The sequence below is a fragment of the Rhinolophus ferrumequinum genome, chromosome 24 (genome assembly GCF_004115265.2).
Source record: "Rhinolophus ferrumequinum isolate MPI-CBG mRhiFer1 chromosome 24, mRhiFer1_v1.p, whole genome shotgun sequence".
Taxonomy (NCBI): domain Eukaryota; kingdom Metazoa; phylum Chordata; class Mammalia; order Chiroptera; family Rhinolophidae; genus Rhinolophus; species Rhinolophus ferrumequinum.
In genome coordinates this window covers 17329671-17342693 of record NC_046307.1, presented here as the reverse complement: position 1 = coordinate 17342693, position 13023 = coordinate 17329671, and the positions used below count along the sequence as shown (strand labels likewise).

At 42.4% G+C, this 13023-nt stretch overlaps 1 protein-coding gene across 6 annotated transcripts in view; it reads left to right on the top strand.

Moving 5' to 3' along the window:
• The first annotated feature begins 327 nt into the window (after window positions 1-327).
• The window catches only part of NR3C1 (nuclear receptor subfamily 3 group C member 1), a 95847-nt gene continuing 83151 nt past the window's right edge, over window positions 328-13023 (top strand). For 2 of the 6 annotated variants that reach the window (XM_033095913.1, XM_033095909.1), the window contains exons 1-2: window positions 2065-2506; window positions 4897-6081. In XM_033095913.1, coding sequence (XP_032951804.1) covers window positions 4910-6081 — 1172 coding nt within the window. In that variant the 5' untranslated portion in view covers window positions 2065-2506; window positions 4897-4909. Of the gene's footprint in view, window positions 545-1146; window positions 1313-2064; window positions 2507-3026; window positions 3153-4896; window positions 6082-13023 lie in introns of those variants that run through there. The other 4 variants (XM_033095911.1, XM_033095914.1, XM_033095910.1 and 1 more) reach the window with 4 other exon arrangements.

Below are 13023 nucleotides of genomic sequence, written 5' to 3'. Positions count from 1 at the left end.
CAAAGGTTTTGGTTCCCTTTTCTGTGGGCTTCGGACAGCGGGCTTCTCTTCCTTTGCCAATATGGCGGCTCTAAAGTCGTCTGGAGGCGGCCCGTGTAGATCGTCTCCGGACAGGCAGCTAAAAGCCTAGTTCTTTCCTTTCGTGTTGGACAATACATAGGGCAGCAACTACTCTCAGAACCGAGGAAAGGCGACTTCGGTTGCCACGGAGGAGAATCTTTGCCAAGATGGTGGCCGCGCAGCCGGGCCGGCGTCAGCCTCCTTTACCAAGATGGCGGCAGGCGGCTTCCGGCATGCGCTTCCCCAATCCTCTTCAAGATGTCAGAGCAGAGGCGGCCGCCGCCGGAGTCTGAGCGCGGCCTGAGGGAGAGTGGCTGTAGCCGAGCGCCCCAGCAGGGACTAGGTGGAGCTGCGGCAGCCTCCGCCCCTGTCAGGAGCTGGCAAACGCTGTCACCTGTGGGGGCGCAAAACTTACCTCCCGAAACCCTAAAGCAACACAGCACCACCTTTCCCCGAGTCACAAAAATCATGTGTGCTGCACAAGGTAGGAGGCTCGGTCCCGGCGTCGCCCAAGCTTTCCCGATGCGACGAGGTGGGGCAGGGGGCTGGTCGGGGGCCTCCGGCGCGGACACCCCTCGCCCCACGCCCCTCTCCTTGGGGATTGGCCACGTGTTTCGCTGGGACTGAGGGGGAGGCGCGTAACGGGAACAGCTGGAGGGAGTTTAATGCTGACATCTTGAGGCTGCGTGTATTTTGTTTTATTTGGAGGGGTTGGGGGTCCCGTGAATAAGAGAGGGTGGGCGACGCATGGAGTTGAGAGCAGCAAGTCAAGATTCGGGGATGGGCCTCCACGGGACACTTGGACGCGGGCCCTGGAGGGGGTGTCAGGAGAGGTCAGGAGTCTTTGCGGGCGGGGGGGGGCGTACTTTGCAAGCAACTTATGCCATTTCGCCTGCAACTTGCTTTTAAGCCTGCCACCCCCTGCTTTCCTTAAAAATAATGATTAAAAAGTGCAAAGAAATCCAGCTCGCCGGAGGTTTTGCATTTGGCGTGCAACTTCCTTCAAGTGTGAGCGCGCTGGGAGGGAGGGAGGGGTGGGGGTTGAACTTGGCAGGCGGCGCCTCCTTCTGCCGCCGCCGCCGCCTCGCAGACTCGGGGAAGAGGGTGGGGGACCGCTGGGGCGCGGGGGAGGGTGGATTCTGCTTTGCAACTTCTCTCCTGGTGCGAGAGCGCGGCGGCGGCTGCAGACGGGGCCGCACAGACGATGCGGGGGTGGGGGACCCGCCGGCACGCGACTGCCCCCCGGCCCAGAGTACGTATGCGCCGACCCCTCCTCTGCCCTGCTCTCCCTGAAGCGTCCCCAGAGGGCGTGTCTGGCCGGCCAGCCCTGAGCGCGGCCGACACGCTGCTGCCCTGCTTCCGTGCAACCCCGTAGCCCCTCACGAAGTGACACACTTTGCGCACCTCGGCCCGGGGGCGGCGGCGCGGACCATCCCCGCGGCTCTGCTGCGGGCCGCGCCCCGGCTCCCCTAGGCAGCCCTATGTCACCCGCCGGAGTGCTGGCGGGGATTGCCGCCGAGGGACAGGGCGAGCGCCCGAGTGGGTCGGGAGTTGCGGAGCAGGGCGGGGGCGGGAAGGAGGCAGCAGAAGAGAAACTAGAGAAACTCAGCTTCCCTCCTAATCTCACCCGGTAGAGACCAGGTTGGCCCCCGCCTCCTCCTCTCTTTTTCCTGGGGGTGGGATGGGTGAGCGAGGAGAAGCCCCGTGCGCCCTGGGAGCAGCGGCGGGCTGCTCCGGCGGGGGCCATGCCCCGGCCGCGGGCGTGCGGGCGCCGTCGGGGCCAGGGTGGCGGGGCCCGCGCGGAGGGCGTGGGGGCAGGGGCTGCGGCCTCCCGTGCAATTGCCGAGCGTCGCCAACAGGTTGCACCGTTCCCTGCTGCCGCCGCACGGCCCCTCGGGCGGGGAGCGGACGGGGGTGGAGTGGGAGCGCGTGTGTGCGAGAGTGTGCGCGCCGTGGCGCCGCCTCCGCGCGCCCCGCCCCCCCCGCTCCCCCCGCTCAGTCCCGCTCGCTCGCCGCGGCCGGGCGGCCCTTTCGCGTGTCCGCGCACCCTCCCCTCCTCCTCCTCTTCCTCCTCCATTTTGCGAGCTCGAGTCTGTGACGGGAGTCCGAGTCGCCGCCCGTCCGTCGGGGACGGATTCTAGTGGGTGGAAGGAGACGCAGCAGCCGGAGCGGCCGAAGCGGCGGAGCGTCGGGACAGAGGACGCGCGCCCGGAGCCCGGCCCGCAGAGAGGGCACGGGGCGGGGGTCTGGCTTGTCAGCCGGGAGATGGGAGACTTTCTTAAATAGGGGCTCTCCCTTCCCCCCATGGAGAAAGGGGCGGCTGTTTACTTCCTTTTTTTAGAAAAAAAAAAAGCTCCTGCTGCTCCTGCTTTCACATGCTAAGTTGTTTATATCGGCTGCGTTGGGAGCTGCGGACGGTCGCGGGTGAGCGGCACCTCTACCAGAGGTAAGAGGCTGGGGGCCGGGACCCGCGCGGCCGCTGGGCCCCCCGAGGTGCGATTCGGGAGCCGCCGCGGGAGTCTGCAAACTTTTATTAGCCTCCGGGAATGGGGGTGGGGGCTGGTGAGGGCCGGGTGACGGTGACGAAAGGGCATTGCGCGGGTGACAGCGCTGGCCTCTTCCTCTCCGTCGGCCTCCTTCCCCCTGCCAGGCCGAGGGGGAGGAACCTAGGCTGTGACTCTGCGAGTGGAGCCTCGTCGAGCTGCCCCGGGTCTCCAGCCTCTCGTTCCCTGGCGCGGAATCCTGGCCCTTTTTTGCTTTTCTTTCAAGTTCCCTTCGTTTTCCCTCCCAGGGGGCCGCCCAGACGCCCATTTTAATGGTGAAGGTTGAGCCGCTTCCGAATTCTACTCGCCCGAATATTTCCACTCCACCCTGGTGCGCCCGAGCGCGATCAGGGTTTCTGTCGAGGCTCCAGCTCGTCTTAGTTCTGGCGGGCGCGCAGGGTGTGAGTGTGCGTGCGTGTGTGAGTGTGTGTGTGTGTGTGTGTGTGTGTGAGCGCACACTCAGGGGGCTGACAGCCTGCAACTTGGAGACTTCGGTCAGGTCTGGCGTTATCGGGTAGGAGTGGGCGTGTCGGAGGGAGAACTCAACAGGTCTGTACACATTTCTCTTTTAACCTCGCACTTCACCCCCCCGCCCCCGCCCCCACAGAAGGTTTGTTCTTTGGCGCTTGGCAGCATTTCGAGTCTGACGTTTATAAGTGGCCCGTTTTCGAAAAAGACCCTCCCTAACCGTAATCGTTTTCTGGTGCGATTTTTGACAAGCGCGAGTTTGACGTTTGGGGTTGCAGACTTGATAATGGCAGCCTTGTAATACCACTTAAGACCCCTTGGCATGGTTCATTGAGGCCCATTAATGTGCCAGGGTTGTTTGCAATTTAGACTGGAGGATAAAATCGTTGGAGGGATCGTTTCGTTTTATGAGCTATTGTTTTGGTTTCGAGTTTGAAGGCAGCTGTCAAAGCGGCGTGGAAATTCATTAGGTTCCATTTGATACCTGGTGTTTAGAGATCGAGATCGTTATCAGATAAACGGGGCGGTGGCGTGGGGATATAAGCAGTTTACCCTCAAGATTTGTGTGGCAGGTTCCCACCCTTCTCTCCACCTTCATCACTCTTCATTCTCAGTAAGGGCCAGTGAAGTTTATGTTTCTTAAAGTCTCCGTACCGGAAAAGTTTCTTTTCATTGGATGGGATTTGACTATAATGTCGCAAATGTGTATATATCCCGCCTCATAAAACATTCTGATTATTAACAATATGCTAGCAACCTAATCCTCTTGAGAATAGCCTCAGAATTGGGATAGGTGAAGGTTTAGAACGCAGAGAAAATTATTCTGAGCATTTTATTGGATTTTTTAAAACGTGGATTGATACGAATGTGATTTTTTCCAGTTCTGGGTTTTCCTGTTTTTGAGTACTTAGATATTCGGAAGAGAAAAATAATAATTTAAAGAATAATAGTATTTCATGCTGAGGGTCTTAAGCAGTTTTTAAAATAAATGTATCTTCTATATGTTGTGTTGTAAGGGTTGTCAGGAATTGCATTTGTTATATTTAAACAAGCAAAAATTGTAGTGAAAAGCTACTACATATTCTCTTCTTTTTAAAATCTAAATTTTAGTTGGGCTACATATAATGTATTTTATTTTTTGTATGTCCAAAATTTGAAGGCAGGCACTATTCAACAGGTACATTCAATAAGAAATACTGGTTAAAAATAAGAGCGTTTTTCTAGCCTATTGGAAGATGAGCAAATCATCATTATTTATTTTTCAAATAATACGTCCACGGTTCACCAGCAGGTTGTACTAAAAGGTTTGAATGTGTGGCTAGCTGGTAGGAGGGGAATTTGAGAATAATTAGAGAATTCTAGCATATTATTTGTCAAATTTTATGTGTATTCTCAGAAAAGCAAACAGCCTTGATTGAAAAGAGGTAGGAATTTTAATGACCATACTTTTAAAAATTAAATACTTGGACATCAACTTGAACCTTTAGAATAATCAGATGTAATGAATCATAACGTCTGTGATTAACAAAGTTATAGTTCTGTGACTGGCAGGATGAATAACCTAGCTTAGTTTGACGCAATTTTGTCCTGAGCGGTGCAAATGGACTGCATTGTACTTTTAAATGTGGCACACTGAATAGAAGCGGGAGACACGGCTTTTTTTATTCTGAAAGACAGAAACTACTCTTCTGATAACAAGGAATTAGAATCGGAGTTAACTAAAAGGTTCATTTAACAGGCTCTTGCTTACTAATCGGATCACAGAGATAATGTGACTTTATAGCTTATTGTGTTTTCCTTCTCTCTCTCTTTTTTTTTTTTGTAGCTGATATTCACTGATGGACTCTCAGGAATCACTAAGCCCCCCAAGTAGAGAAGAAATCCCCAGCAGTGTGCTTGGTCCGGAAAGGAGAAATGTGATGGACTTCTGTAAAACCCTAAGGGGAGGAGCTACTGTGAAGGTTTCTGCATCTTCATCCTCACTGGCTGCTGCTCAGTCAGACTCCAAGCAGCAACGACTTTTGGTTGATTTTCCTAAAGGCTCAGGAAGCAATGCGCAGCAGCCAGATTTATCCAAGGCAGTTTCACTCTCAATGGGACTGTATATGGGAGAGACAGAAACAAAAGTGATGGGAAATGAACTGGGATTCCCACCGCAGGGCCAAATCAGCCTTTCCTCTAGAGAAACAGACTTTCAGCTTCTGGAAGAAAGCATCGCAAACCTCAATAAGTCGACCAGTGTTCCAGAGAACCCCAAGAGTTCAGCATCCGCTGCTGTTTCTGCTGCTCCCACAGAGGAGTTTCTAAAAACACATTCTGATGTGTCTTCAGAACAGCAAAATTCGAAGAGCCATACTGGCACCAATGGGGGCAGTGTGAAGTTGTATACCACAGACCAAAGACCCTTTGACATTTTGCAGGATTTGGAGTTTTCTTCTGGGTCCCCAGGTAAAGAGAGTCCTTGGAGATCAGACCTCTTGATGGATGAAAACTGTTTGCTTTCTCCTTTGGCAGGAGAGGATGATCCATTCCTTTTGGAAGGAAACTCGAATGAGGACTGTAAGCCTCTCCTTTTACCGGACACTAAACCTAAAATTAAGGATAATGGAGACCTGATCTTACCAAGCCCCAGCAGTGTGACACTGCCCCAAGTGAAAACAGAGAAAGAAGATTTCATTGAACTCTGCACCCCTGGAGTAATTAAGCAGGAGAAACTGGGCCCAGTTTACTGTCAGGCAAGCTTTTCTGGGGCAAATATAATTGGTAATAAAATATCTGCCATTTCTGTTCACGGCGTGAGTACCTCTGGGGGACAGATGTACCACTATGACATGAATACAGCATCGCTTTCTCAACAGCAGGATCAGAAGCCTGTTTTTAATGTCATTCCACCAATCTCTGTTGGTTCAGAAAATTGGAATAGGTGCCAAGGATCTGGAGATGACAACTTGGCTTCCTTGGGGACTTTGAACTTCCCTGGTCGATCGGTTTTTTCTAATGGCTATTCAAGGTAAGATTAATGTTTTCATATTTCTTACGTTTAAGACAGATGGATAGATTTAAATATTCACTTATGTGTATGTGTTCTCCAAGGAGTCATGTACGTCTTTTTGTGAAGAATTTGAAGTGGTCTTTAGAAAGCAGGCATGGTAGACAACCTAAGTGAATTATACGTACATAACCGTTTCAAGTTTCTTTTTGAAATAATGGTATTCAGTATCCCATTGGCCAGTGGTTGAAAATTTTATTAAAACATGTAAAATCCTATTGCTCATCACAGGTATTTTAAATAAAAAATGTGTAAGTTCAAGGGGGTATAACGCTTGATAATACGTTTATTGTACATGTTCATTTCATCTATTTTAGAATATGCTCTTATATTAGAAATACAAGTACCCTTCGTGCTTTGCATAATCAGAAGTTGTGCTTCTGTATTTGAACATTTGTGAAGTGTTAAGCTGAGGAGACTAAAGGGTTAAAAACTAGAAGTACTGACAGTCAGCTAAAGCGGTGCAGTGAGCAGTATAGTCACCACAGTATTAGACCTGGCACTTGCCCACAGGGTTCCTGATCCGAAGTTGTCACGTCGTGTCTGCTGATCAATCTCTTTAAGAAAGAATTGGGGGAAACATGGTGAAAAACAAAATTTTACTTTCAAATGTTCCCACAAGTTCTCGCATAGATAACTGATGGCCGACATTGTGCAACTTCAGTTCTTGGCTATGGTTTGATGTGTTTGTCCGGCTTCTTTTTTCTCAGTTATTTTTAATTACACTGACATTACTCTTTGACCTCAAATAGGTCTGTGAAAATGAAATTACCAGAAAAAAGTTTTGTATTTTGATGTATCTGTCGGTAGGGGTTAAGGTGTCTCCCTTTACCCTCACCCCCAATTCAGATAAGTACTGGTTGTACATCACATTTTAGGTGTGAAGGAAAATATAAAAGCGTGATTGTAGAGACAAAAAGTTGATTAATCTCAGTGGATTTTTTTTGAAAGGCATAGTGGACACTGGTTTATTTGTACATAGCATTTCAGGTTTTTTCTTAAATGTTAGTGATAGTCATTGTTACCATTAACTAGTCATTGAAGGTTGAAGGTTTTTATTTAAAACACTCTTTAAAATACTTTTTTCTGTTAAAGAGATATCTTAACACTGAGGTGTCTCTTTCTTTAAATAGGAAGCTTTTTTGGGGAAAATTTTAGACTTAGATTTAGGCTATGTTCTATTCTTTTGAAAAAGCTTAGTTGTTTCTCATCAAAAGAAGAAAAAAAAAACTTTAGTTCTTGTGTGTCTTAATGTAAAAGACCTAATCTGTTATTTAAATAATATCTTTATTTAGAAGGACACTACTTCAGTTTTTTTTATTGCTTTCATTCTGAGCCGAAGGTTTAAAATGTTTTCAGTAAGAAGATTTGAGATGTTTCTTATTGCATAAACTGTTGTGTTTAAATGTCAGAAGTCATGCTGTGTTTTAAATTTTTCAATCTCAAGTTTTTGTCAGTGGAATTCATGATTGAACATGCTTGGTTGATTTGACTAAGCTATCTGTAGGAAATGATTGCATTGGTTTATATAAAACTTGTAATTGTACAAAGAAAAGTAACGTATTTTAGGAAACTCTGGGGGATTATTAATGCATTATGTTCTGATAATCACCATGGTATTGTTTTCATTTTCCTTACTATAAAAAAGTCATGGAACAAGACTTGCTATTTACTTTTCTATTTACAATGAACTTGCATTAAGCCCCATGAAATCTGGAATCTGGAGCCTAAGTCTTAGGTGAACATTGTTGCCCATAGATCATTAAAGGTAATTTTAATACCTTTTGTTGTAATTTATGACATATAAAGTGTCTTCACATATTTTTAATTTGAGCCTCAGAGCAACCTTGTACAGTTGGCAAAGCAATGATGATGTGGCTCTTTCAAGATTGTTTAATATCCAACGAAATAATTATTTCTATGCCGATGTATGACTTGGAGTTCTAATGAAAAGGTGTGATATACCAAGGATCATTTGGTAATGTTTGAAAATTTTATACCTTTTGTCATTAACTTGATATTGGGAACTATGATTACCCAGAACAAAGCCTCTTCCAAATAAATTGAAACAATGCTTCTTTTCTAGCCACCACTGAATTAGTCTATTGTTTCCAAACAACAGCCCTGATATAACTAAAATTGGTGGCTGTCTTTTCTCTATATGTTACTGTGGTTCTAGCCAAACATTAGCTGTGACCAGTGGCCCTGAGTGATTAGCAGATAAGTCATCACGTTGAGAACACAGCTGTATTGAATACTGACTTTCTGACTTCTGATATAAAAATATTAAATGCCACTAATAATTTCACTTGCATGCCTTTTAAATTAAAAAAAAAAAGCGTAAATCATGGTTTGACTTTTTAAGATGACACCTAAATTGCTTTTTCTCAGAATGCTTAAAAAAAATTTACACTCTGTTTTGAAGGGGAAAGTAGTTTTTTCTGATGTGTCAACATAGCACAATGTGCAGTTATCAGATTAAATTGTAAAATTAGGTATGTCATGATTGAGCAAAGTATTTTCTTTTTAAGGTTTAAGTTCATTGATAGTAAAACAAGAGAAACCTTATTTGATGCCCAGTACAGTCTTTAAGTAAAACAAACTATCCATTCTAACTTAATATGCTTTTTAAATATTGAAATTCACTAAATTTAGCATAAACTTATAATGCTGATGAAGGCACATTTCTGCATAATTTGATTTTCAACATTGTTTCCCTTCAGCATTAATGTCGAAACTGCTTATAAAAGGCAGAGAAGTAAATAGTTTCAGGTGGAATTAGAGCCTTTCTTGGGATTATATTGAAACTTTAGTGTTAAAAAGTTGACTCTTTTCTAAAGGGTAAGATTATTGGAGAGGAAGAATGATGCAAGATGAATGTGTAAACTCAGTTTTAGGTGGAGTTTAGCGCTCTGATGATTGGCGCCTAATGAAGCTACAAAAATTTATATAGGTTTTAACTTCTCTTTAATTTATATAGATATTAACGGTATCTGTGTCTAATTTTGTTAATGTAATGAAATTGAAGACCTGTACAAACACAGGATGAGTGAAGCAAATTCTGTCCTTTTCTCATTTTTCTTGTTAACATCATCATGAATGTTTTTTCAAAATGAGGGGAGCGATAAGGAAGAGATTTTGTTTGAATTCGATTTACCCTTTTTTTAATGGATACTTTCTTTACTTCCTAGCTTTTCTTTTTCCTTTCCTTCCAAAGGTTCTGGCAGTGTTTCAATGTCTTTTAAAACTTAACATTTCTGATATTCATTCAAAGAACATGATTTCTGAATGTTAAAGGAGGTTTGCCTTTGGTTATTCATTCTCAGCTTTATGATAAGAATTTTTTCTTTTAACCCTGTACTATGTTATGGCTAAATTATTAGTAAAAGATTAAAAAAAAAAAAAAACAACGCGCACTGTGTAATCAGGTGTGTCAGTTGAGTGTGGAATGACTCCGATACAGAAATGTGACTAGCATGTGGTCAGATTTTATTGAAATTACTTCTGGTGATGTTTCTTTGGCTATTCCATTGTTTTGTATCATAATGCTGTTTTGGTTTTGTCCATTGGTGTTACAGATATTTTAGTTAGTCTGACCACTTTCACTATATTATTGAATGTCTATAAATTTTATGAAAGACTTATTTTGAAACATACCTTGCATAAATGTAGGTTAAATGCAAATTGAATTAATCGTGAGATTCATATGTGGGTAGAGATCACTTTAGAGGCCTTTTGAGATTTAGTGGAGGAGAGATTGGGTCAAAAGGGTTTATTTTAGTATGAGAGCCGAATGTGAAAGAGCTTCTGTATTAATTGGTTGGTTATATAAGTCTTATCCTCTCTGGCCTGCAGGTGATTGAAGTAGCCTAGTTGTTAGGAAATCTTAATTTACATTGTGTTTAAAATAAGTCTGGGGCATATTTCTTAAAACATATTTTTTCTTACTTTAAAGATCACACCTAATTTTAATTAGCAGTGACTTCTCCTTACGTAGTACTACTTATATGAGCAAATTAAATGGGCAGAATAGGTTTGTGCTGAATAGCATTTATGCTTCTAAGGACTTCCTGATAATTGTGTAATGCAGTATTTGCCAAATTAATGGGCCCTTGCTTCTATATTTCTGTCATGGAAAAAAAAATATATACACACACACACACACACACACATATATATAAATTCTTTTGCAACATGATATATCTATATATCTGTACTGTTATGGCTAAATTATTATATATCTATCTATATATCATGTTGCAAAAGAGTTTTCAAGAAATATTTTTGAATTTAGCTATAACTGAAAAAAAAAAAAATTTACTTACTGACCTTACAGAAGTGTTTGAAAGTCCATGTTCTCCTTATTTCTGTAGTTTCAAAGAGCCAACTGCTCTCATTTTCTTCTGGCTTATTCTATGTGAGTTTTGTGTTTTTCAAGTAAATAAAAATATTCCTATGGAGAACTTCCATTTAAAAAAAGAAAGAAAAGATCCATTAAGCGTTCCTTTCCCTTTGAATTGTGTATGATGATTTCTATGCTAAGCTGGATTAGAGTGAATTTTGTATTCATTTTACACATTAAGATATATTTTAGAAAATGTGCAATTTTTTAGCAGTTCAGAATTGTAGACAGTTATTTCAACCCCCAAATACCTAATTTTGACAGGTTGTCTTATTCTTCCCTACCATCACAAATGTCCCTGAAATAAATACAGAATTTCCAGAGGAGTTTGTGAATTAATGGACGTCGTGGGGAATGGGAGCGGGAGAGGGAGGAGCAGTAGAGGTGTGGGATGCTGGGAAGTGAGTTTAGAAATATCAGGAACGATTCTGAAAAACAGCAGTTTGGATCAACTGTCATGAATTCAGAGGACTAAAAAGAAAGAGATTTGGGGCTGTGTTTATGTACAAGGGAGAACACTAAGCAGGATTACAATTGAGTTTCTTTCATTTGAGATAGAAATCTAAAGCTAATTGAGGCGATATAGTCCTGTTTATACGGGTACGTTGGTTTTTGCTGTGCTTTAGCACCAAAAAAAAAAAAATGAAGGTGGAATGAACATTTTAATTCCTTTTAGATTACTTCAGCTAATATCAAGTTCATATTGGTCGCATTTTTATTTAAGCTACTATGTAATCAATGAAAAGCTAACTACTGGAATGCAGTTGAAATAATGATGGTGTCTTTATGTTGCTATAACTACTTCATATTTCATAGTGCACTTTTACATGCATTGTTATCTGACTGTGGAGTACAGACAGCCCTTATATGTTTCCATGGGTTGTGTATTTTTCTGCTGGTGTATTGAGGAAATTGAATTCTTATTTAATGGTCCATATATAAACTAAATTATGGGGTTCTGCAATTGTGAGACAGTCATTTAAACTATTTAGATTGCAATATAGTCCTTAAAGCCAATTATATTGAATGGAAGTGTGTTATCCCCTAATTTTGTCTCTTGGCCAGTTAAAATATTAATGACTTATCTTGGTAGAGCTGCATGCTTAAACATACTTTTACAGAGTAACTCAAATATTAATTTTGAGTGCTTTAAAATATTTTTTCTTTTGAACAAGTTTCAGCAAGATTAATAGAGTCTACAGGGCAGCAAATTTCGTGAACAGACCTCTTATTTTAGAGCTCATTTTCATTTACCCTATAGGGCATCAAATATATACACGTAGAGGGTGCCGGAAAAATGGGGCGCCAAAAAATTGTGTATACGTTTTATATAGATTTAAGGGGGATAGAAAGTAAATATAAGGGGAGAGAAAGGTTTAATGATATGATTAGTTGTAGATGTTCATTTATCACAGATGCTTACATTGGATTTTTATTTTTGTAACTAACAATTTGAGAGTTCAGCCTAATGCAGTGTTTAAGACATATAGTTTGTTGCAATAAATGTTAACTTTTATTTCTTTTCCTATTAAAATTAGCCTTTATTCTAGTTGATTTCATAATTTTCCATAATACTTAACTGTGGCTATTATGAAAATATATTTGATAGCCAGTTTTTAAAAGCTATTGTGAAATGACAAATAATTTACTACATGATTTATTCATGCTGGTTGGGGCAGTGCAGTGACTTATGACCTGATGATCGTCACATGTTGGACATCAAAGTTCTACTGGTTTGTTATGAACACTTTTACTTCGTTGTTGTTTTTGTGTTTTGTTTTGTACTTACTGGGCATAAGGCCTTTCTTAATTTAAACATGATTTAAATAGCAAATTTGGTGCTTTTTAAAAAAAAAAAAAAAACCCTCAAATCCTTCCCAAACATTATGATTTAGTTATTCAATAGTAAAAATAGGAGAAAAGAATTAGGCTACAAATCAGAAGACTTGAGTTCTAAGGCTGAACTGAGCCAATCTCTGTCCTTGAGTAATCAGTGTTTTGGAGTCAGAATACTTTCTTTACAGTTAAAAATGAATTATTTTCAAGATATGTGTTCGTGTTTCTGTTTCTAAAATTCGGTGATCCTCTTAACCTGTCACTTTAGTGAAGGAGGCGATTGTGGTAGGGAATGATATACTGAAGTTGGTTCTTTAGTATTTTTTTGTACATTACAAAGTACAAGACAAAAAAATTAACCCAGATGTGATATTTTTATGAGGTGTCAATTTAAAATAAGGTAGTTGGTGGTACATAAAAAATAATACATAAATACTGTTGTTGGTAGACCCAGAGAGGTGAGGGGCCCTGGAGGTCTCAGAGCTTGCTTTATTGTATTAAGTACGATGGTTTTAGATGAGAGCTTAAAGAGACTTGAAAGTGCATGTAGTGCTCACCTCTTATTTTTTTCCAATGAGGAAATGAGACCCATAGAGAGTGTCTAGAGAAAGATCACAGAACTAGTGGTGGTGCTAGATTGAGTATCCTAATTCTCAGTTGCCTAA